Here is a 25,788-nt window from a genome sequence, read left to right as displayed (position 1 = left end):
ACAATTGGTAAGTCGTATGAATAACATAAAGTTTTATATGAAGGAAAGATATTCAATACCCATTAAGCCTACATAATATTGATACATGGATAAAAATGGAAGTTTCCGAGTTCTCTGTTTATTTTGTATCATTATCATTAATAAAAAAAAATAATGTAAGATTGTAGCAATCAATGAAGAAAATAAAACCCTCAATCTTTAAGGGATTTTAACTTTTTTTAAATAAAACATTGTCATCTTTACTTGATTCTTGTTCTTGTCTAACTTGATATTACAACAAGTGGTAATTCTTATTTTGGAAATTTGAGTAAACTTAACGACTGAACTGATATACCACTGAGGTTTTCCGAGAGTTAATACTTTTTAAGATTATAAAATAGAATTACCGTATTTTTAATTTCTAAAAACTAGTATTATTCCTTCAGGAAACTATGCGATATTTCAATTTACCCCATACGTTTTAGAGTTATGCACATGAGTTGGGAAATGGCACGTGTACATTTTGGTAGTCTGATAAGTGGGCGTGATTATGAGCTTGATTTAATAATATTGTAATGGACGGTAATTTCCGTTGTATTTCCATTACAACAATGAGACCATAACTATTTAGACGTATAAAAAGTAAGCTACGCGTAAGTAATGATACAATATGTTAATTATCTTCTCGAGGAATTATTAAAACGATTATAAATATGACAAGAAAATATTACTGGGATGTCACATAATATGGTCAAACGCTATATTTTGAAAACACCTAAAATAAACCATGCACATTGACACATGAATCCGTCAAATAAGACAAATTCATGAAAATCGCCCCTAATATTGCATATCGTATAATGAAAAGTACCCCACAGATGTTCGTACCTTATGAAAAGTCACGCAATAAATAGACACCTACAAACAACCAGCAATTAAATATTAGAAAATAAATAAAACGGGAAACAACTGCTTCATCTATCATTTAAAAAATAACAAATACTCCGTTTATGAACGAGCGTGCAGAGCTTTGATTGGAAACGCGATCAAATTCTGAAATAAATCCAAAGGTTTCAAAGAATTGAACTGTGGTTACGGTTTGTATTATTTCCTCAAATGGTTGAAGATGATGCCAGATACCAAAATGTTGCCTCCTGCAAGTAATTTGATGTTGCATTTGATTGGACATACGTTAGAACCCTGCTTGGATCGATGATATAATTTTTGGATTAATTCTATACACGTGTGCCGGTATTATGGTTGAGCAATCCTAACACCCTAACAATCTATCATACTAATGGGCAGAAGGATAATGTATAGTTCGTTTCAAATTTCATTATCACACTCTTAGTCTCGTATCTTTGAAACTGTCTGATAAATTTCGTTGTAATTTGACAAGGTCGCTTAGATTGCACTGGACCATACTATACTTTGCTCTTTAAAAAAACAACTATTACAAAAGTTAGCTTATTAATGATCTGTAAAAGTCAATGGCGCTGTCTTACGTCATAAAATAGTAGATTTACTGTATATTTTTAAACAATGTGTTTTATATCGTTTAACGACAAATTACCACAATACACGTACTTAATCTCGGGATATTCATCACAACAAAAAGGTGACATGCAGTTCGTTGCACAGATTAAATTCGTATTCCACCCTCTTTCCTTTTTACTAAATATCACTCACAATATTGTGCGAGTAAAACAGTGGTGGGAATGCGTTATGTTGAATTGTTTTGTGTGGACATTGAGGTGGAGGGGTCAGAATTCTGCTCCGTGTCCATTCGACGCGCTACCTGAAAATCCCTCATAACGTTATGTTGTGTGTGTGTTCTGTAAAATTCTATTGTTTCTGGGTGGTAAAATGAAAACACTGCAAAACATCAAAGGAATTACAACCATAAAAGATACATTGTTCATATTTAGTATTCATTAGATCTATTCAAATCTTAAATGGCACGCAAAGATGCGCGACAATGCACAACACGGTTTTGAAAGAAACAGATCGTAATGTGTGATTGTGTAATCTGAAACGGGCCATAGAATTCATCCAAATACTATACCCTCGGATCTACTTCTCTGCTGTCCTCTTTTATGTTTTGTATGCTTTGCTTTTTGTTAAATGCTTTTGATCCAGAATTTACACTGCAGGAGCTGATATGCTTTTAATACCCTTTCCCAGGGAAAAAATTGGACCTACATGTGTCACACCACCACAATTTCTATAAACGAAAACAATTTTATAATAATAGATTGACTTGTGACAACCATAGTCCACTGTATTTTTAAAAATTTACCTTTTATGCGTGTTTCACCTATCACGTTTTTCCTGTGTGGCACACAGCTTTATGTGTAAAACTCTACCAAACACTTCTTCTCCAACATAACTTATCATTACACATTACACACCTCAAACTATTGACATGAAGTTAAGGCTGGTTACAGAAACTTGGCAGATATTTTGTTTGTGTGAAAGTCATAGATAAGGACGTAGGCATCTAATTGTATAAATCCTCTTACAAGTCGGAGACTATTTAATTTGTCGATTGCTCGGGACGAAAGTTACACATGTCAAAGTGAATACGGGGACCCCGGTAGCTCAGTTGGTAGATCACTCGCTTCACAAGTAATGGGACCGAGACCGATCCCGGGTGTAGTTGATATTTTAACTAACCACCCTAATCCCCTTGGCTACCCAGTAGTGATTGGGTAGCTGGGTCTGCTAGATAAGGCGGAAAGTACTTTGCGATAGACTATCGTCCCATCCAAAGGGTGGCAAGCTATTGCTATTGTCCGTTTAATGCATAGAAACCGGAATAAATTCCGGCTCCATGCCACTAATGGCTCTGAATAATTACTTTTTTTTTTACTCCAAGGTAAATACGGTTCGTGAGCCGAAAAGATCCGTGTTAAACCATAATATTGTTTGTTGTTGTTGTTTGTTTTTTCTTGGGTTTTTTTTTTTTTGGGGGGGGGGGTTATGGTTTTTTTTTTAATCTGTGATGTTTATTTCTGTCCAAAGGATTTATAAGAATAACTACGCCCACTTTTGGTTGTTTTGAGAGAAGGAGGAATGAAGATTTCATTATTGTGCTCTCATGTCTTATTAATCAGGTTATTTCTTGCAACCAACAACTCGGCAACCGAACTTGACTCTTCTTAGATATTAATTTTACTGAAAATTTATAGGAATAAAAATAACTCTAGGCAAACTATTTTTCACTAGACTGGCCAAAGTGACCGTGATATGTACTTCTTGCGTTCATCCATCTATGTAAAAATGGGTTTGGTGATCAAAAACAAATAGATTGATTTTGGAGAGCAGTGACTTTTCTATTTCTTATTTTGTATTCAGTCCTAAATCCTGTAAGAAATTAAGAAGCAGGCACCGGTGTGAGTTAAGGAACTGAACAAGTATGTATTAAAGGTGTCGGACAAAGCAAGAACTAGAAATATAAGAAAGAAAAACCATCCCAAAAATTCAGTCGACCTCGACTGAGGATCGAACCTCAGACCAAAGTTCGATCCCCAATCGAGGTAGACTGATTTTTTGGGATGTTTTTCTTTTTCTTGCATTTTTCTTTCTTGCTTTGTCTGGCACCTTTCAATACTTTCATACATACTTGTTCAGTACTTTAACCTCTGTAACATCACCACAGCTTAAATCTGAAATATAGGTTAATATTTCTTTTCTTAAAGAATATCTTTTGCAAATTAGTAATTACCAGATGCACCAATTTATTCCATCACGATAAAATTGACTCAAACCTAAAATCATTTCATCCACTAATCTATGATAAAATTTGTAGACTCTTAGCTTTTCCTAACAGATTTTCAGATTTCCTCTAACGATGTTAGTTTCAAACAATGTCTTATTCTATATTCTCTTCAAACTTCCCGCACTTACTTTAATGAAATCTAATCTTTAGTCCCAAACAAATTTGTTAACCAACCTTTCACGGAAAAACAAAGTTTGGAATAACAATTGTATTCATAAGAATTGCAACAATTCTTACATGTTAGTTTCAAACAATGTCTTATTCTATAGTCTCTTCAAACTTCCGCACTACTTTATGAAATCTAATCTTTAGTCCCAAACAATTTGTTACCAACCTTTCACGGAAAAACAAAGTTTGGAATAACAATTGTATTCATAAGAATTGCAACAATTCTTTTTAAACTGGATTATTCAAAGTTGATTTTTTTTTTTTGTAAAGAAAATATAACTTATTCCCTAAAGTAACTCATTTTTCAATAAAAAGTAGCTTATCTGATTTATGCACAGAGCCGGAATTGCTCTGATACTTGTCCATGATTTTCACACGTAGCAGCCATGTCTTCTTTGCGGTCCACAGAATTTATGTCAGACTGGTCAAGCACAGTTTGGCTTCGATGGAATTGACAATTCTGTCTTACATAGTCAAAACACTTTTTTTTCATTCTGACCAGTTTTATTTTTAACATAACATAACATTGCTAAAGGCTTAATTTAGGACCTTCGATATGTAAAATACAAAGTGATTTATCAATAATATCGTGAATCATTAAACAAATGAGTAAGCAAACATTTCTGAATATTATTGAAATCTTAGATAATACAACTCTCGGTCGATCAAAGTTTTAAAAGTATCCAGACAACACGCATTATTTATTAAAATTTCGAATCTTTATTTTCGATTCTTTATTTCTAATATCGATGAATGAAGATGACGACCCTCAAAGATGTCAAAAATTCTTAGCCTGAAACTTCAATGAAAAGAATGTTTGACAAGTTGAGGGTCATCTTCATTCATCGATATTTGATATTGAAAAAATAATAATTCTCAAAAAAATGAAAGAGGCGTTTTATAAGTCCCGTCAACTGGGGTGACTTTGCCTAAAGGGGAAACTTTGGCTCTTGAGTTTGGAACCAATAAGAGAATGTTTAGTTTTGTGGCAATTATTTCCTTTGATAAAAATTCAAGTCTTTTAACGAGTACAATAACTGCAACATATATGAGATTATTCAAGATGCTCCAAATTCACAGAGATAAAGTCTCCCCCAGAGGCAAAGTAACCCCAGTTGACGGTATACGGCAAAATTGCTCATCACGTGTAACATCAAATATTGATTTTATTGTATCCTGCCGCACATTACACCATTATACCTACATAACTTCTGTCAATATGAGTTAGTGGAGCTTTTTATTTTCCCCTCCATCTTCTTGTCATGATATAATATATAATTTTGTACAACTTCAAGCCTTTTGCTATGATAGCTAAAACAAAATAATATAAAAATCATATTATGTGACTATCTACGACATTAAATGCTTGTCATAAGAAATAGAAGAATGATCCTTTGACTTCGGTTTCAATTAATACCCAACCACCACCATCCACCCCACCCACCCCTCTCTTTACGTGGTGGCATCATTGTTATATATAATGTTCCACTCTAAAGATAAAAATGATACTTAAATTATAGATATTAAATAGCAATACTTGAGAAGAGAAAGTTATCTGTGACTCTATAGAATGATTATTGCTGTTGCTTTTTTTAATATACAGTTATAATTTATTCTTGCCTTATTCAATTTAAGATACGGGAATCTTAGAGCAGAAAACTTCAATAGAAATTAGTGGGGATTGAAAATGACCTTTGGCAATTAGGGTACAAAAATTTAGTATTGAGCTGTATCAATTCTATAATACCCTAGAAAAATAAGTTGATTTTGTTTTTCTGTGGGGGTTTTTTGGTGGGGTTTTTTTTTTTTGGGGGGGGGGGGGGGGGAGGGTGGTTGGCCGGAGAACTCGTTCTTCAAATATTTGATCGATTAAAATAAACCCCACCTTGTACGAAAAATAAATAAATAAATTATTGTTTTTTGTGGGGTTTTTTTTTTTTTTTGGTTTATTTTATAACTCTCAATTGAATTCCGAGATTTGAGAGTTTCATGACAAAGTGAGGGAATTTTAATTGATTCATATTTTTGAAGTATGGGTTTTCTGGCCAAAATGTTTAAAACATGTATTTTCAGAGTACGGCAAAATTGGCCTCTCTTATATTGATGGAAATTCCGGAAAATACAAGATAAATTTATAGTCTTCATAAGAAGACGAATAGAATCTGAATTTTTAAACAATAAAATGAGATAAATGATGTTTCATTCATACTGACGCGATGCGTTTACTTTAAAAATTCAAAACAATGCCAGCCAGATATTCCTTACCAGCACACAAAACTATATATGTCAGAAAAGTGAGTGGAGCAGGCACTTATGTTGGTAACAACAAGATATGAAGTGAGTAGAAAAGTGCCAGAAGACAATAGAGAATAAAAAAATTTTTCGCGGCGGTGGTGGGGTTTGAACCTGCGACCTTATTGGTACGACAACTCCGCCTGGCAGGTGAGAGCGTGGCTCTACCGTGTGAGCTATCCACGAACACAAAAAATATTCGTTTCAAACCCAAAGTCATTTCTAGATCCCTCTCTCACCCACTTCTTGAGATCGCCGATTCGTTCACCACCATCGCGAAGTAATTTTGACCAGCAGTTAAGCTTAATAGCCAATATTCTCATCACAAACATATAACATAGAAACGATTGAGACATTGAGTATGCTCCGGTGTATGGGGTGAATTTTTAATTCAGAAAAGTGAGTGGAGCAGGCACTTATGTTGGTAACAACAAGATATGAAGTGAGTAGAAAAGTGCCAGAAGACAATAGAGAATAAAAAAAATTTTTCCGCGGCGAAAAAAATTTTTATTCTCTATTGTCTTCTGGCACTTTTCTACTCACTTCATATCTTGTTGTTACCAACATAAGTGCCTGCTCCACTCACTTTTCTGAATTAAAAATTCACCCCATACACCGGAGCATACTCAATGTCTCAATCGTTTCTATGTTATATGTTTGTGATGAGAATATTGGCTATTAAGCTTAACTGCTGGTCAAAATTACTTCGCGATGGTGGTGAACGAATCGGCGATCTCAAGAAGTGGGTGAGAGAGGGATCTAGAAATGACTTTGGGTTTGAAACGAATATTTTTTGTGTTCGTGGATAGCTCACACGGTAGAGCCACGCTCTCACCTGCCAGGCGGAGTTGTCGTACCAATAAGGTCGCAGGTTCAAACCCCACCACCGCCGCGAAAAAAAAAAATTTTATTCTCTATTGTCTTCTGGCACTTTTCTACTCACTTCATATCTTGTTATATATGTCAACGTAAACGTTTATAGTCTGATTAATGTAATTTAGTGAGAACTATTCATAAAAATGGCTGGCTAAAAACAAAGACGTCAATTTCGTTCTATCTTTAGAGGACATAAAAGTCACAACAGGCTCAAAGTACTCTAAAGAATTAAACTGGCTTGTAATTAAATTATTGTTGTATAAAAACAATGGTAACTTTTAATAACAATAATGAATAGTGCGATGAAATAGAGAATATGTTATGAGAAACTAGTTAAAATGTTCTAATTTTAAGTATAATTCTACCCACTCTCATTGAAAAACTCTTATAATTTTTATCTTTTTTAAGAATTTCAGTTAGGATTAGCATTATGATATTATCACCTATCTTCATCATCATCATCATCGTTATCACCTTCATCATCATCATCATCATCATCATCATCATCATCATCATCATCATCGCCATCATTTAAGTATATTCAGAAACGTGATCAATATCAGTATAATCAATCAAAATCAATCTCATCCTATCGTTATCTTACCAAAAAAAGGTTGCTATTATTTTTTTGTCTCCGTAGGTTTGCTAAATTCTGTTCACGGTCCATATCATCATTGACAAATCTTTAGTTCTTTATTTTTGTATGGAATAAACGCATTGAAATGTCTTGACTCATAAAAATGTGTCTGTCTTATTTCTTGGGTCATTATTGATATATTTTTTAAAACTTGAAATTTTATAAAGCGTAAAATCCACTAATCGTGGTCAAAGCACTTTACAAAGGGTCGCTAGGCAACAGTAAGTTTACATGTAAGACAAGACCTATTAGGCGATATTACACATTTTTTCCGTCCTACATGAGTAGGGTGAGAGAATGTTAGTAAGAGGCCTTTCTGATACTCAACTATACGCCTCTCAGCGAGGGACCCTAATGTTTGTTTGTTTTTAAGGGTTTTACGTCGCTTACAACACATTAAGGTCATATCAGCGCCAGTAAAAAGTAAGAATATGGGATAGTAAAAATTTCTAGAATTACAATTAAAGTACACCCAAGAAAAGGTAAGACAAAGGGTAATTGGTTCAAATAGGAAACAGATGTAGATTCCAAGAGCACACTATCAAAGTACTTAAGTTTGAGATGACCTAAATGTCTCATCCTGACGTTGAGCACAGGTCCCCACTAAGAGGAACACACTCAAATGTTTACAAACTATATATAACATGTAAACAAAACATAATACAGTGCATAACAGAGAGATGATTTACAAAGAAAAAAAATATCATCTCCCAAAACTGTTTCCCTCTCAGCCATGGTATCCGGCCAGGCCAGGACAAGACAAAACCAAGTAATCTCATTCCAAGACAAAGACAGAAAGCAAGTTGGAAAATAGATATAAGATAAATAAATAATAAATAAAATTGAGCTTTATATAGGGCAATATCCACTAAATGTTCTCAAAGCGCTTTACAATGGGTCCCTGGTCAACAGCAACATTTAACATGTAGTACGGGATATTTCGCCTGTTAGGCGATATTACAATTTTTCGGACAAAGACAACGCTGTTAACGGCCAGGTACTCATTTTACACATGAGGACGGTGAGAGAAAGTGAGTAAAGAGCCTTTTCCAAGAACACAACTATGCGCCGAGCGCAAAGCTCGAACCCAGGACCTTCCGATCCGAAAGCGAGTGTCATACCACAAGACCACATAGCTGCATATGAGGGGATAGAAGACACAGTAAGTACCTCCCTGCCCACTATGGGAGGTCAGGAACCCACCCAGGAGGGACTCCAACCCAGGACCTTCCGATTAGATACCACAAGACCACAGAGCCGCACAATTATCCAAAATACAATGAGACTGTTCGTTGCCATCAACGGACCTTTAATTTAAATGAATACAGCGACTCGTAGAGTCTTTAGCTGAGAGGGAGACAGATAAATTTATCTTTTTCTAATATGATCATCCTTCTTTAACAGTGGACGAGCACTTTTACCGATCAGCAATTTATGGAAATGCATTAGATGGAACCAACGTGTACATATATGCAGGTCTGACATCCGAACCCACTTATGGGCCGAGGCCTAGTTTAACATTGTTGGAATGGACAATATTTTGCGTCATTTTTTGAGATTTCCATTACAACAATGAGCCCATAAGGAATTGGGTTATCAGACCTACAAATGAGTGTACGTCGGATGTAACCTATTGTGTTTTTTTTTTATATATAATATATGCGAACGAAAATGTTAAAAACTACAAATCACACATCTAGTAAACTGATATGAAAAAAGAATAATGTAAGTAACTGATGATTGTCGTCTCGCAAAACCATTGGAATGGTCGCTTTCTTTTCCCTCAAACATTACTGCGTCTAAATTGCCTCTTTTGTCCGCTGGTCACCGTGACTGATGGATTATTAGATGGTTGCATACATGACATGCAGACGTCAAATGAAACAATTCATCATGTGTTAGATTCCCTGGGGATCTTTTTTAATGACTCCGCCCAGTCACATAATATGGTAAATTTCCTTTTGCTCTCCTTTTCATTTTATTTCTTTTTCAATCATAAATTTTATGTTTGTTTTGTTTTTTGGGTTTTTTTTTTTTTTTTGTTTAAAAAAACTCTACTCTACTGTCATGTCCGATTTTATATCATTGCTTGTAATTGCTTAATTAGCTTCGTATTTTCATCAAATAGTTCATGACAGTATATAAATCTGTGCTAATATAACGATGAATGATGTGTAAAATTATGATAATTTCCATTCAGGATCAATAAATAAAGTATATATCTTATCTTACCTTATCTTATCTTTTCTGAAAGAGTTTTACGGCGCTTGCAACAAATTTAGGTCATTTATTCAGCGCCAGTAAAAAGGAAGAAAATGAGATGGTAAAAAAAAATTATACTATTTAAACCACACAAGAAAATTAAGACAAATGGGAATTATACCAATAGGGGATGTAGATTCCAAGAGCATACTATCATTGTGCAGTTTGGTATCACCTAAAAGTCTCATCCAGCCACATGCACAGTATCCTACTAAGAGGAGCACACTCAAACGCTTACAACTTACATTGTAAAATCAAAATAACAAATATAAATAACACTACATAACACTGTTATTAACAGAGAGATGATGTACAAGGGTAAAAAAAATATCATCTCCCAAAATTATAACTATACATTCGACTATTTCCCTCTCAGTCAAGGAGTCTGATAAGGGAAAGGACAAAACCAAGTAATCTCATTCCAAGACAATGACAAAAAGCAAGTTGGAAAACAGATATAGAGGTATAGAGAACAAAGTAAGTGACCCCCCCCCCCCCTACCCACTATGGGAGGTCAGGAAACACACCCAGATAAGTTTTATTATAACATATGGGTCTGAAATAACGAGTAAAACGTAAAAATTTTGCTGTCGAAGCTTATTCAAAAGAATTTTGTTTTTTGTTTGTTTTTAAGGGTTTTACGGCGCTTACAACACATTAAGGTCATATCAGCGCCAGTAAAAAGGAAGAAAATGGGATAGTAAAAAGTTATAGAATTACAATTAAATCACCCAAGAGAAGATAAGACACAGTGGAATTGGTTCAAATAGGAAACAGATGTAGATTCCAAGAGCACACTATCAAAGTATGTACTTAGTTTGAGATCACCTAAAAGTCTTGTTTTGCTTCGTTTACAATTAAATTTGTTACCGACCGCAGCCATCCACCAGTAATTGGGTTCGGTTTTTCTTTCAATTAGTGTTTATTTTAATCAAGACTTAACCGTGTGAGGCCTGGTTCAATGGTGACTAAGTCGCCTATAATAATATATCCAAAACCCTAGCGTTTGGATTGTAGTTGTGTAGGCCGTCTGTATGTCCTCCACTACAAAGATTAAAGTTACAGTGGCGATTGTATCGTTTTTAATCTTAGACAACTACAACACAGAAAAGTTAGGTCCAAGCCAACGCCGGGGTTAAATCAAACAATTATTTTACTCCAAGTTTGGAAAGGGTCAACGGATATTGAGGGGTTTTTTTTTTAAAAGACATGTTTACCTCCTCCATAGGTCATCATGAGGTATGTAAATCATTTTCAGTGACTCTCCCAGATACGTGTTTCTCCAGAGTACAGCAGTTAACGGGAAAAGATGGCAGAGGAAATAGCTTTGGACAAGTGAAGAATACATTGGCTGTAGGAGAGCAAATGTTCTGTTCCTTCTCCCTCGTGAGAATTCCATCCACAACAGCTCTATCTTCAGCGCGGAACTGATCTCAACATTAGTTATTTGGTAGTCCTATTGAGCTCTTTCACAGAGCATAACTAATATTATTATGTACTCCTGGATGACTTAATAGGTGTTATTCTACCAGTGAATATTGCATAATAGCATGTGACCAACCCACTCAAAGTGGTATTATGTCGGGATGAACAATTGGCTGACAATTCAATTTATAGTCGAAAACATGAAATGTGGATGAATTTCTTTAGTTACGATGAAATAAACAATATTTGTTGCATTGCAAAAGACTCGTAGTTCATATTTCTCATTATTTTATTTTTAATGTCACTTTTCAGAATAGTATTCATACAGACATTATACTGTTTCTTGGCAAAGGACATGATGCCTGTTAGGCGATATTACAATTTTTTCGGACAGAGACAATGCTGTAAACGGCCAGGGTACTCATTTTACACCTGAGTACGGTGAGAGAATGTTAGTGAAGAGTCTTTTCCAAGGACTCAACTATGCGATGAGCAAGGCTTGAATCCAGGACCTTCCGATCCGAAAGCGAGTGTCATACTACAAGACCACATAGCCGCACATAGACTATGGACCAACATGTCACAAGACAAGTGTCATACTACTGAACCACAAAACCTCACTAATAACACAAAAAAGGAGAACAAAATCAAAACAAAGATGAAAATAATAATTAAAGAGAATATTTACAATTAACGTACCCAAGACAAAAGATCAATGTAGAATTTTAATAAAATAAATAATTGCTTTTCAAAAAATGTACACTGTTAATATAATTCATACAAACAAATTGTTTTAAATTGTAGCAATTTACACATGAAATACAAGTTACAAAATGAAACAGCAGCCTTATTATCAATATCAAATATATTTTACTGAATAAACAAAATTTAAATATCATTATTAAGCTTACTAGCTGAAATGTTAGCACATGGCTTTTGCGCGTTAAAAAAAAAGCATTATTATATTATAATAATTAAACAAATCGAAACATTTTAACAAATATAAGAGAGAAAAAAAAAGAAAAAAATAAACTTTGAAGTCGAACTTGAGCAAACAAACAACAACAAAATGTACCTTCGCATCAGACTGCCTAACTTTCAGTCTTTAACGAATGACCAACACAGGCTAGCACAATATCAAACTCCCACTTCAATTAAAGGTTGTCTGCACTCACGAAAACCAGATAAGTAAAGGCAAGAGGGACTGGTTCAGACAGAGAACATAAGTAGATTTTTTAAAAAGCTATCCCTGGGTGTATTATGAGATCACTCTTTCCCAAACAGTCATAGAATTCCACCATAAGAGATGCTATTTAATGTTTGATAAAATACGAATTACTAAATGAAACAAATACTTATAACTGAAAGTAACAAAAATGAAACATATCAACTCATAACGCTATTACAGGATGATTTAAACGCTAAAAAATGAGTTTTCGGTAAAGTAAAAAAAAACAGTAAAAGAAAGAATGAGATTGAGCGCAAAGAATATGATTTCTTAAAGTTTTCACATTTCTGGGCATTTTAGTTTTAAATTTCCTTTTAGCATCTGATTCACTCAGACATAATACCAAATATTATAAAATATGTTCTGCAAGGAAACAAAATCATGCACAAACTAATTCGTTTACCTTTATTGATATCATCATATTAACATGTATAATCTACACACAGACATAAGCTCAAATTATATGGGCTTAAAATCATCCATTAAACACATATACGAGGGCTGTCCCAGAATTAAGTAATGCCATAACTCATGAACCACTTCTTGTATTTAAAATCTGTGAACTGGAAAGTAAAGATCTATTCATTGAGCACTAGTGCTGAAAGTTTGAGCACAATTGATGGACGGACTTTTTTCCCTATATCAAAACAAAGATATCAACCATTACTGAGTGGTCAAAGGAAGAAATTCGTGCTGTAATACGATTTCTGAACACAAAAGGAAAACATCCTAAGTCGAAAAAGGTAATCATTTATGGGTACAATGTTATGAGATTGAAGCTGGTAACTTTCTGGTGTAAAGAATTTCAACAAGGTCGATCTGACATGCAGTATAAGGAAGTCTTCCCACTCAAAAGAGAACATTCAACATTTTGGAGGTCAGATGGCTTAAAGTTCAAGAACAATCCTTTCGAGTCGGAATTTCCAAATCCGCTGGTCACAGAATGATCGAACATTTAGATTTTAGAAAAGTGTCAGCCTGATGGGTCCCAAAACAGCTGACAGATGGCCATAAGGATCAGCGTAAACAAGTGTCTCAAAATCTCATTCGACATTTCAATGATGAAAGTCAACTGCCTATGGGGCCTAGCGGCGACAGCAGACATGAATGCTTTATTGACCATATGATCACTGGTGATGAGACATGGGTTCATCACAGTACACCAGAATCAAAGAGGGACTCAATGATCTGGAAACATCCATCTTCACCGCTGGTGAAGAAATTCAAGGTGCAACATTCAGCAAAATAAATTATGGCCACTGTGTTCTTTGATGCCTAGGGTGTTCTTTTGGTGGACTTTTAACAATGTGATCAGACAAATGTAGCGAGATATTTCCAAACATTGGACAAGTTGAGGCAAAGAGATCATGGCAGCTAAGCAAGGCTGTTGTATTCCAACACATAACACAACACCACATACCGCAAACATCACAAAAAACTGGCTAAAAACTCATGGATGAGAAGTTTTACGACATCCTCCTCATAGCCCTAATCTGGCACTGTCCGACTTTCATTTGTTTTGACCTCTGAAGCGCGGATTGGCAGGAAAACAGTTCGAGGATGACAATGAACGGAAATCAAATGTTGAGAATTGGCTCAAAAGTTTTGATGTCATTTATTTTAGGGACGGTATGTTTGCCCTTCTGTTGCTGTGGAGAAAATGCATCGATCAGCATGGCAATTACATATAGAGAAGTAGACAAATGGTATGTTCATCTGCTGTGTAAGTTTCAATAAATTTGCTCGACACATTTCCGTGCTACAGCCTTACTCACCTTAATTCTAAGACAGTCCTCATACACATAAGACGCATGCAAAAGCACACACATAAATAGACAGAGATAGATAGAGAGAGACACACACACAGAGAGAGAGAGAGAGTATTCAAGCCAAATCCATACATAACTATATCATTCAAGCTTTAGCTAAATCATGATGGTCACTGTTGCTGAACTATCACAAAAAAATAGTCAAAACAAAAAAGAGGTCGTCAAACCATCGATACCACAATAGACTTTGACTTATCCTATGATTTTTATTTTCTTGTTGAATGTGCGGCTATGCGGTCTTGCAGACCTGAAGGTCAGCGGTTTCAGTCCCAGTATGGGCGCCCAAAATAAAGTCATTAGAAAAGGCTCTTTACTCACACTTTCTCATCACATTCAGGTGTAAAATGAGTACCTTGCTGGTTAATGCGTAGTCTCTGTCAACAACAAAAAATGTAATAGAGCTATAGAAGCCACCCATCTCGTCCAACATGTTGAGTTACTCTTGGCTTGAGACATCCTTATAAAGCAATTTGACATTGATTTTGTTTTTGTTTTTCTGGATGGGGCATTAGTTTTTTCTTCTTTTCTAAAGCAAATAATTGAGCAATTTACATGATTTACCTGGGTGCATTCTATTTATTAACATTAAAATTAACACTTTGATAAATCACAACACTTTGACCAATAAAGATTTTTCTGTAACCTTGGTGTCTACCTTTTTATTTCTTTTAAAAAAAGAGGGGAAAACTTTTCCGTTGTGTGTGTGACAGAGAAATAGGAAAACAATGAGACAAGAGTAAACACAGCCAATAGCTTGCAGAATAGAGGTTAAACCAGAAAAAAGACACCAACTCACATGGCAATGTAATATATAAATTCACATCTCTTTTTCCCCCTCATTAAGTCATGTATAACTAAAGAGAATCTGATAAAGACTAACAATGGTTTAAGTGTAAGCATCAACATTTAACATTCATTACAATTGATATTAAATATAATAAGGCATGTAAGACTAATATGAGAAACACTAATAAAAGCAAAATATTGATAGGTAAACAAATCATTATCATTTTTAGAGAATCAAGTCATTGTTGTTTTAATTAGAAATGAATCATGGGTTTAAATAATAATTTTTTAAAATGAAAAAAAATATTAAAATAATAGTTATAATTTAGAAAAATTAAGTCAAATTATGAAATGAAAAATTGGGCAGCGAGCACTTGTGCGAGATAAAATGTTGAAAGGCAATGATACAATATCAGATTAACCAGATACAAATTCTAAGAAAAAAAAAATCATCATCAAATAATCAAACTTCCCAAATTGTACCAAGACTGTATCACACAACGTTATCATCTTTATTACTTTTTTTTTGTTTTAATTTCGTTTACAACATCTTCAACTTTGAAGTTTGATTAAATTAATGAAACTGATATGTGATCAGTCAAAACAGAAAAATATCAACAGTGTGGAAGGGACATGCACGTGTGATGGTTTATAATTCAGTTTGTTCACATTGAAAGACATACACCGTTTCATAAACTGGTATCAAACTGGTATTCAAGCGATGTACATTAAAAAAGACCTGTAAATAATTTTTAAGGCAGCAGCATACACAAAAATTGAGATGACATAATTCGCTTGAAAATTTCAAACATTTGGATGAAACAATTTGTCTAAGTGACCAAATGATCCAATTACTTTCTAAAACCTTTGGTGTTCAAGTATAAAGCATTCATATTCAATATTAATTAACAAAAGCCCAATTAGATAAGGCTACTTTTTAAGCAGTTGATATTTTGTATGAAAATAATATGGAAAGTAAACAAATTGGAAAGTTAACAAATGCAGTCGATCAGCAACAATAAATGTGCTTAAACTGTTTTTCTTTCAACACGAAATATTATTACAAATCAATTTCCGATCAAATAGCCAAAATTATTTTGTTATAAAATAAAAACATGACAATATAACTCTTAATCGTGAATGTTCATTTTCCAAGATGTTTTCTTCTCATTACAACTTTTAAAATGATAATCATGTTTTAAAATGTCTATGTCTATGCTTTGTTCTGATAGCAGTGTTCAGATGATTACTGATGATTATGTACTAATGACCAATTTACTAGATCCAAAAATATTGAAGATCACTGACCACTCTTGTTGGTAGAGAGAGAAAAAATTCTATTAAAAGGTTAATGAAAAAGACTCCAAAATAGAAAATACAATTGAGAACTTTTTTTAATGATAAACCTGATATAAATGTTCATTTCAAAACCTAAGCACCATTATGGAACAATCTCTTCGTGAAAACAATTTAACATAAAATACCGATATGCAATTCTCAGAAATGGCTTGGTGAGGAGTGGATCTGGGGTTTTATTTGTTAATTACTAATTGCTTTACTTACTCATGTAAAAAACTACTTACTCATATACAAAACTAACACATTTTTATAACTAAAACCGGGAAAATATCTTTAAAACTGACTAGTCTAAGGTGTATTTATCAATTTTCTTCCTTACGCCACTTCTCTTCATCATTGTCTCAATCCAATTCATTTTTACCTTACGATTCAATTTTGAAAAGAAAGAAAAAAATAATGATATACCTTCATCTCTCATTCAAAGCGAAAATATTTTGCTGAAATTATCATGATGCAAAACTAACAAAAATAATCCAAAAAAAAGAAAAAAAAATATATTGCCAAGTCACTGACAAGGAATGAAAGCAGAAGACATACTGGATCACATTGTGTTAATCTAAAATGTGACCCACCACCTGGGTCTGATATTATGGTGACCCAGGTGATGAGATTTAAAAACAACATATCACATCTCCAAATCAGATGATTTTATAAAATCTTGTAATGAAGTTGAGAAAAAATTTTTATCATAACATAGCCGTTTTGGTTGATTTCAAGGCTTGAAAATTTTTAATACATCAATAATTTCACCAACAAAAAAGGGGATAAATGCTCAGATCAGAGCAAATTGACATTAAAGCACTAAGAAGACTTTTATTATCCGATTTTATATTAGTTTTTAATTTCATACAGAATCATATGGTCATCAATCAATTGCAAAGCTCATTTGTTGCTGTAGTTTGATTACCTGACAGTTAAATACCTGAAGGTGTAGTGGCAGGAGTTTTCATGCTGGTCCATGGGATTGGAACAGTAGAATTATGTCTAGGAGAAATAGTTGAGGCAGGGTGTGAATGTGATTCATCCGTTTTAAAGATGAAGACATCTGTCATAATACACTGTAACAGGATGACGCAACCGACCAATATTATATACCAGTACTTCTCACTTCCCTGGGTTTAGAAACCAATGATAAATAAATAAAATAAAATATGTTCAAAATAATTATATGCTTAAAAATCAGCACATGATAAAAATTGTTTAAAAGACTGAGATTAAATATGATTTCCATGGATCAAGACTCAAATAATTGATGAATAGCTAATAAAAAAAAAAAAAGAAAGCGGAATTGAGTTAAGCGTCACTTGGAGACACAAGTCGAATATTTTTCCCTGTGTACCAGAATCCAAAAATACAATAGTTCTACATCAAAAATAATAAGCATGTCGGTTTTGAAAATATATTTTAAAACTATGTATTTGAACATAAGGAGGAGGAGGAGGAAGAGGAGAAGAAAAAGAAGAAGAGGAAGAAGAGGAAGAAGAAGAAGAAGAAGAAGAAGAAGAAGAAGAAGAAGAAGAAGAAGAAGAAGAAGAAGAAGAAGAAGAAGAAGAAGAAGAAGAAGAAGAAGAAGAAGAAGAAGAAGAAGAAGAAGAAGAAGAAGAAGAAGAAGAAGAAGAAGAAGAAGAAGAAGAAGAAGAAGAAGAAGAAGAAGAAGAAGAAGAAGAAGAAGAAGAAGAAGAAGAAGAAGAAGAAGAAGAAGAAGAAAATCTTCAAAGGAACTGACTATTTGAATTACCTGCTTTGACTGTATTATTATCAGCATCACCACCACCACCACCATCACTACCTCACCTCAATTTTATCACACATATGGGCATAATTGCGGATCAAAAACAAAACATAAGCACACAACAAAGATTCATAATTCAAACTTACAATGTCTCCTGTTTTATACCACCAATTCTGTAAGAAAGACAAAACAAAATCAATAAACAAACAAATAATTTAATCGAGAAGATTGTATAAAATATCTTGACGGCCATGTGATAAAAAAATGAATTAGCATTGAATAATCAACACACAAATGCACAAATGCATTTACAAACACGCAACACACATACACATACATCCATACATGTGTGGCAATTCATTTTAACAAGTTACTACAAGCTTTAAGAAAATGAGTGATAATCAAGTCTTATGAATTCTACATCAAATCACAATATATACTTATTTAAAAAATATTTTTTTAAATTGAAAATAACTTTGTTGACCATCAAAATTCAAATATGAATTGACATATAGTATGAAAACATGTCTAGACAAAATGATAACTCACCACAACAAGGCAGACTATTCCACTTACTGTGGATGGAAAATAGTTGCCAAATTAACATAAGTGAAACTATTGACCAAAAAACAAGTCACAAATAAAAATAAAATAGCAAACATCATTACATCAACTATTGTGTCATCATGTGAACAATATTTACATTAACATTAAAGTTGTGAAATAATAATTTGTCGTCCTGATTATTATATTAAGTTGTTTCCATACAAGCTACTTTTAATTTTGTTTGTTTATTTGTTTTATGCGTTTTAGAGCACTTTTAAATCATTGAACCAGAGAAAGGAAGATAATCAGATATTTCATAGTCAAAATAATTTAATCCTGGATTTAATTTACCCATTAAGTGCCCGTTTTCTCATGAGTAAAGTGATTCATAGATACAATATAACTTGATTGTGAGAAGTGCCTATCAACAAGCAGTGCCGAATATTATATAAGTAATAAAAAAGCATTTCTAGTTTTGCAATTTGTGCAGTTTGAGATTGAACTTGGTTCCATAAGGCCAACTGAAGGATCAAATGTAGCATTTTAAAGGGGATTGAACTGACACCCTGAAGATGCCCTATATTATATAAGTTTATAACAAAAAGAATATTTCAAAATGCCTGCCCATCAAATTTAACAATCAAAGAAATCCTGACAAAAAGGGAAATCAAAGTTTGCTAAATACTTACAGACAAGGTTACAGATGAGAAGATAGTATGAACCATTTTCTTTGTGAGCTTGGACAAAGCACAGAATGGTTGTGATCTGTTGAATTGAAGTTGTTAATTCTAAATAATAATAATAATAATAATAATAATAATAATAATAATAATAATAATAATAATAATAATAATAATAATAATAATAATAATAACAAGAATAATAATAATAATAATAATAATAATAATAATAATAATAATAATAATAATAATAATAATAATAATAATAATAATAATAATAATAATAATAATAATAATAATAATAATAATAATAATAATAATAATAATAATAATAATAATAATAATAATAATAATAATAATATAATAATAATAATAATAATAATAATAACAACAACAATAAATGGCACTTGTTGAGCACTTTCCATACACCAAACATATGAATAAATGAACTTGAAAAAAAACTTCGTATTTTAATAACTAAAATTGAAATTCTTGCACATTCTATGAAGATGAATCGGAAAATGTGTGGCATATGACTGTGATTGTCTTATTGCCAACAGTTATTGAATCCATGATTTAAAAGTGGCCAATTATCTGACAGGAAATATGTTTGCCTCTTTTTATGATATATCTCAAGAACTTTTATTTTTCAAAAGCAAATAAATTGCAAATAACTTTGTAATCTTTTTTTTTTTTTTTTTTTTTTGGGGGGGAGGGGTCCCGATAGCTCTGTTGGTAGAGCACTCACTTCACATGCAAAGGGACAAAAATTGATCACAGGTGCAGTCGATAATTTTTTCTGTCAACCCAGCAGTGAATGGATAGCTGAGTCTGTTAGATTTGGTGGAAAGTACTTTGCAATAGACTAACATCCTATCCAAAGGATAGCAAGCAATTGCTATTGTCCATTTAGACGCTATAGAAACCAGGATAAACTCCGGCTCCATGGGCCCAAGGGCTCTGAAGGACTTTTTTTGTAATTTTCTACATAAATAAAAGACAAGCAAGAAATATTCATTGTTTATCCCTTGAACAAGTACTAAATTGAAATGTAGAAATCAATGTTTTAAATACAGGAGAATTACTTTAAACCGAAATTTTGGGGACCTTGCACATTCTACCATTTCGGTTTAAAGACATTTTGGTTTAAAGCAAGTTCCCGTTTTGCGATGATTTTCAAGGGTGGTACTATTTAATTGCTCATTTAATCGTATCATGTTTTGTGTCCCCTTAAATAAAGTTGTTAAATAAATTTTTTGGTGTGTTTTAAAAATATTTTTGGGGGTTTTGTTATTCCAATCAAAATTGTTGAAAGAGTTCAGTTCGGGATGCTGTGTTTTTTACATATCTCCGTCTTGCTCAACTTTTTTTCATCGACTTCACATAGTATTTTGATTTTAAACTCCAATGTGTAAGCACAGTGCTTTCTTTTAAACATCTTTTAGTAAACTGTAAAGCTAAAATAAGATCGAAAGTTTTTGTGAGATAATTGATAATGAATGATGCGCAGCAACTCAGAGGTGAAGTGAAATGGTAAGTTGTCTACACCCCCAGTCAGTTCCAAAGCATCAACACACGAGCGAGAACATCTCGCCTACGTGATTCTACACCCCCATCTCCCCCTCTTTCCTCCCTTTTCGCCTGCCAGTCACCCGTTATCTTCCTTTCCCAGCCTGTACAATTGTGGTGTTGGCCAAGCCCAAGTGCATTGATTGAAGTGTTTGCCTACCCCTCAACCCCACCCCACCCCTCACCCTAATCTAAAAATTATGCTCTTTGTTTAATATCGCCGGGCATTATACTGTGTAGCCACCTTCCCGAATTTTTGAAGAAAAATAGAGAGAAAGAAAGGGAAGGTGCTCTCAAGTTGTTTCTGGATAAAGAAAGTCTTGCTTAAAAGTATTTCGGTCCATCATAAGAATTGGTACAAAGATAATGAAGAAACTAGTACAATTTATTAAATTCTTTGCAGTTTAAGGTATTTTCCGGTTTAGCTTCTTTCGGTTTAAAGTAATTTTACTGTATATGAATAGCATTTGTAATGTCACTTAGCTACTGTTAGCTCTGGATGGTATTTCTAATGCAAACACCTACAAAATAAAATAAAAACAATTTAATATGATATACATACCGCAACCATTAACAATACTATGATGTTCACAATACGAACCAGCAACACCTGTTTAAAAGAATGAAGTAAAAACAACAATATAAATATTTACAGCTTTGACTGTTGAGATTTTTTGAGTATAAATACTTAATTGTGCTTGTGCTGGAAATTTGGGTCTTAAAGCACCCTTAAGGTAACCTTTGATAATGAATATTTCATATACATATCTGTTTGCCAAAATCAATGACAAATAATGTTTTCACTCACATACCTTCAAAATATACCTCATAACATTGAGCTTACATATAGCACAATATCAACTAAGTTTGCGAAAAATGCATCACAATGGATCCCAAGCCACCAGCAACACTAAACATTCATATAGGACGAGACATGATACTTGAAGAGACACTGATGTTATCAGCCAGGTACTCATGTAACACCTGAATGCAGTGAAAGAATGTTGAGTAAAGAAAATTTCTTAGGACTCAAATTTACACACCCAGAAACAACAAGGACCTACTGGTCCAAAGGTGAATGTTATACCACAAATCCTTCCCATCAATGTACTTGTAGAGGCACATTTTCAACTACTTTATAGAAAGCATGGTATCCTTTTAAATTTCGAGAGAGAGAGAGATAAAAATAAGATAGACTACTTTAAATCTTCTAATATTCTCTATTGATACTTTATAAAAATTGTCAGATGTAAAGTAGCAAAAGAAAACATCCATTTTGAGCAATGATTTATTGCAATAATAAAAATTAGGAGAACTACAACAGTGGCAACCACAACAATCTTTATTTTACTAAGTATCTTACTCTCACTGTTAATAATCAACATAATTTTATTATAAGAAACCTATCTACCCAAAGTAATATTAAGCATGGCAAATAGGGAGAATTTTGCGCTTCACAACAGTGAAATGCATAGATAAAATTTAAGTGTTGGAGAAACATGTTCGTCCCAGCAAGTAATTTACAATTTTCTTACATGATATCTTTTTATGGCTATGGAAAGAAGGACGAGGTCACATCATCATCATCATTATTATTATATTATCATTACTATAATTATTTGTTGAGATAGATGTCATTGTAATTGAAAAGACCTAAATAAACCTTTAAAATGGAAACTTGAGATCTATTTTTCTAAGCAGATAATTTTTTTGGACTACACCATCACCAATGATCACTAATCAAATATGATATTTGTATGTATTTTGAGTCGCTGAACATGAACTCCCCCCCCCCCCCACCCCCTCCATTTTGAAAAGTGATTTGCACCAGTTTCCAGCATGATGCCAATGCTTTAAATCTAAAGAAATGTTCCAAAAACACTGTTTCAACTCTATATACTTGATGGTGTTGTGCTAAAAATTCACCCGATCAATGGTAGTGTAAATAAATGAAACACAAGCCACTAACAACAGTTCTACCATAAATAACATAACGAACCATTTGCAGCACTACTGCAAATACGAATACGGTATGAACTATTTGCAGACTAAACTTCTGCAAACAAAAGCACTATTTGCTGTACTGCGGCTGACACCTGTGTTATTCCAGTCCTTCCTTTGGAATAGACCCTAGGCCCTAGGGACAAATTTCCCCTATGGATATGGGATGAATAAAGGAATTTTATTTTATTTATTTTAATTAATAATAATAATAATAATAATAATAATAATAATAATAATAATAATAATAATAATAATAATAATAATAATAATAATAATAATAATAGATAGTCTAATAATAATAATATATCTAGATAGATAGGTCTAGATCTCTAGTAAGTAATAGTTGCCTTAAATAAACTATGCTCTTAATAATGGGTTAGTGAGGTTATTAGCTACTGTCACAGCGAGATCTAACTAAAAAAAAGAGAAAGAAAAAAATCAAAAGTGAAGACTCAGCAGTCTGTCAATGTTTATTTTTTTATATATATTATAATAATTAATAGAATAATAATACAATAGACCGGAGTTTCATACTTTCGACGCGGTGTTTTGCCGGTATAGTGTTGACCAATAAAAATTAGTATGTAACACTAGACTAGCCAAGGGGCATTTTTGGATTTTGGAATACCAATTCATATCTTACCAACTTTGGCGACAATTCAAAGAAAATAGCATTAGGATCATAATATGATGGGGAGCTTGCTGAAGCCCTGTTGTGATCCGCCATGTTTGGTTTTACTTAGTCATGTGATTTCAATAAGAAAGTTAAGAAAGTAAATCTTTCTTGCAAAAAAACTAAAAAGAGTACAGTTTCACGTGATTATGAGTTCGTTGACTGCTGTAAACAAAAGATCAGGAATTGAAGTTGTGTATTCATCATAGAAAAAGTTTTAAAGTTTTAAAAGGAAGCAAAGAATCATTGCCTTTTGGTAAATGTTTCATGGAATTTAACAATTTACTTATAATATTTTGTCTTCATTATCTCTGCACTCCAAATTAAAATTAAAGTAAATTTTGATGCTGTTGTTGTATGAACAGTGAAATGTGCTCCTAGATCCTAACTCTTACTCTTACTCCTGTCTCAGTCTCACCTTAAAGACCTGAGCCTTAGGCAAACTCGATGTGCACATCATAATACTGATAGCCGATCGCAATTATGTGCTTGATTTACCATTGTTGTAATGGCTTGGTTTCAGAGTATTTCCATTACAACAATGAGCCCATAACATTGTGGGTTATCAGACATTAAATAAGTACAGTTCGACTTCGGGCTAACTCATTTAAAGGAAAGTGTTAAAAAAGAATAAGACCATAACAAATGCATGCTTTCAGCAGTGCTACAAGACGCATGATCAATGCCATTTCTCTTTTATTGTCCAACGGATCATATGCAGTTTTAATGATTAACAAAGTCAACGAGTGGTGATCATCCCTCTTCTTTTACCCTTTCCCCACCCGCGTTTTATTTGTTGCCTTAGAATTAGAAGGTTTAGTACCACACCCTGCTAATAATATGCGGTAACTAAAACATGACTGGCTGGTGGAGAGGAGTAGAGATACTCAGTATATGATAATAAGTATTCCTACATCATCTTCTTGTGCCATGTTTGGTAGTGTTGGTGGTCATGGCTCTCCACTCCTCTCTTTTTCTGTTTCTCTGATGGTATTGCTGTTTCTTTACTTTCCATTCCCTAACAGTCTGTCAGTTTCGCTCTCTGTCTTCCAGTGGCTCTCTTTCATGTTCACTTTCTGGTCACACTTGGTTTTTCCAGGCTCTCTCTCCTCACATTCAATTTCAAGTCCATAATATGCGAAAGGCACACTGTGCCTATCACTGCAAATCTTATATATACACATCAATTTTATCTACCACACCACACTAATCCTGTCACTCCAGTCATTAAATACTCCTGGCATTCTTTGTATGTGGAAAACATGTTGAAATGATGTGGGGTCTGTGATGTCAATTATGTCATGTGGTAGTTTGTTCCATTCGCATATTGTTAGAGGGAAATAGCTGTATTTGTATGTATTTGTTCTTGTGAATGGCTGGCGGAATTTGTCAGTGTGATGAAGCGTGGTTGAGTATCTGCTTTTTGAATTGTTAATGTAGATTGATGGGGGTTCCGATAGCTCAGTTAGCAAAGCACTCACTTCACACGCAAAGGGAATAAGATTGATCCCGGGTGCAGTCGAGATTTTTTCTGACCCCACCCCCCTGTCCACCCAGCAGGGTGGATAGCTGGGTCTGTCAGATCTTGCAGAATGTACTTTGCGATAGACTAGCATCCTGTCCAAAGGATAGTAACCAATTGCTACTGTCTGTTTTATTACACTATAGAAACCAGGATAAAACTCCAGCTCCATGGGCCTCATGGCTTGAAGGACTACTTTTTTCTAGTGTAGATTGGAATGTAAATGGCTAAATGTTTGCTTTTAATTGTTTCGTGAAATAGATGTATGCACGCATTCTCTCTGAGATTGGAGTGTTGGCCATCTTAGTGTGTAAAATACACCCCAGTTCCGTCTTGGTGGCAAATCTTGCAGCTGCTCTCTGAATGTTTTCAATGGATTTTATGTCTTTAATCTTGTAGGGATCTCATGCAGTACAAGCATACTCCAATATAGGTCTCAC

General features: G+C 33.6%; 2 protein-coding genes across 3 annotated transcripts in view; one reads left to right on the top strand and one right to left on the bottom strand.

Annotated features, from left to right (window-relative positions):
* Positions 1-12,132: 12,132 nt before the first annotated feature.
* On the bottom strand, positions 12,133-23,966 carry LOC144973152 (uncharacterized). Its single transcript, XM_078915267.1, has 6 exons — positions 23,797-23,966; positions 21,712-21,759; positions 19,590-19,665; positions 18,904-18,929; positions 18,501-18,527; positions 12,133-17,734 (listed from the first exon to the last, which is right to left on the bottom strand). The coding sequence occupies exons 1-6, from the start codon at positions 23,878-23,880 to the stop codon at positions 17,537-17,539; spliced, it is 459 nt and encodes a 152-aa protein (XP_078771393.1). The 5' UTR covers positions 23,881-23,966; the 3' UTR covers positions 12,133-17,536.
* Positions 23,942-25,788, top strand: part of LOC144973153 (uncharacterized) — an 18,409-nt gene continuing 16,562 nt past the window's right edge. For both annotated transcript variants that reach the window (XM_078915269.1, XM_078915268.1), the window contains exon 1: positions 23,942-24,082. The gene's annotated coding sequence lies outside the window, so the exon portion shown is untranslated. The remainder of the gene's footprint in view (positions 24,083-25,788) is intronic.

Source organism: Berghia stephanieae, chromosome 5 (genome assembly GCF_034508935.2).
Source record: "Berghia stephanieae isolate SIO BIC M18660-M18661 chromosome 5, UCSD_Bste_1.3, whole genome shotgun sequence".
In the NCBI taxonomy this organism is placed as follows: domain Eukaryota; kingdom Metazoa; phylum Mollusca; class Gastropoda; order Nudibranchia; family Aeolidiidae; genus Berghia; species Berghia stephanieae.
This window is presented reverse-complemented; position numbering and strand designations above follow the sequence as displayed.

Coding starts and splice junctions, on each gene's coding strand:
- LOC144973152 (XM_078915267.1), bottom strand. CDS start 23,880: ATGGCGGATCACAACAGGGCTTCAGCAAGCTCCCCATCATATTATGAT. Junction 21,760..23,796: donor TTGAATTGTCGCCAAAGTTG/GTAAGATATGAA, acceptor TCTTTTAAACAG/GTGTTGCTGGTTCGTATTGT. Junction 17,735..18,500: donor GGTATAAAACAGGAGACATT/GTAAGTTTGAAT, acceptor TTCTAAACCCAG/GGAAGTGAGAAGTACTGGTA.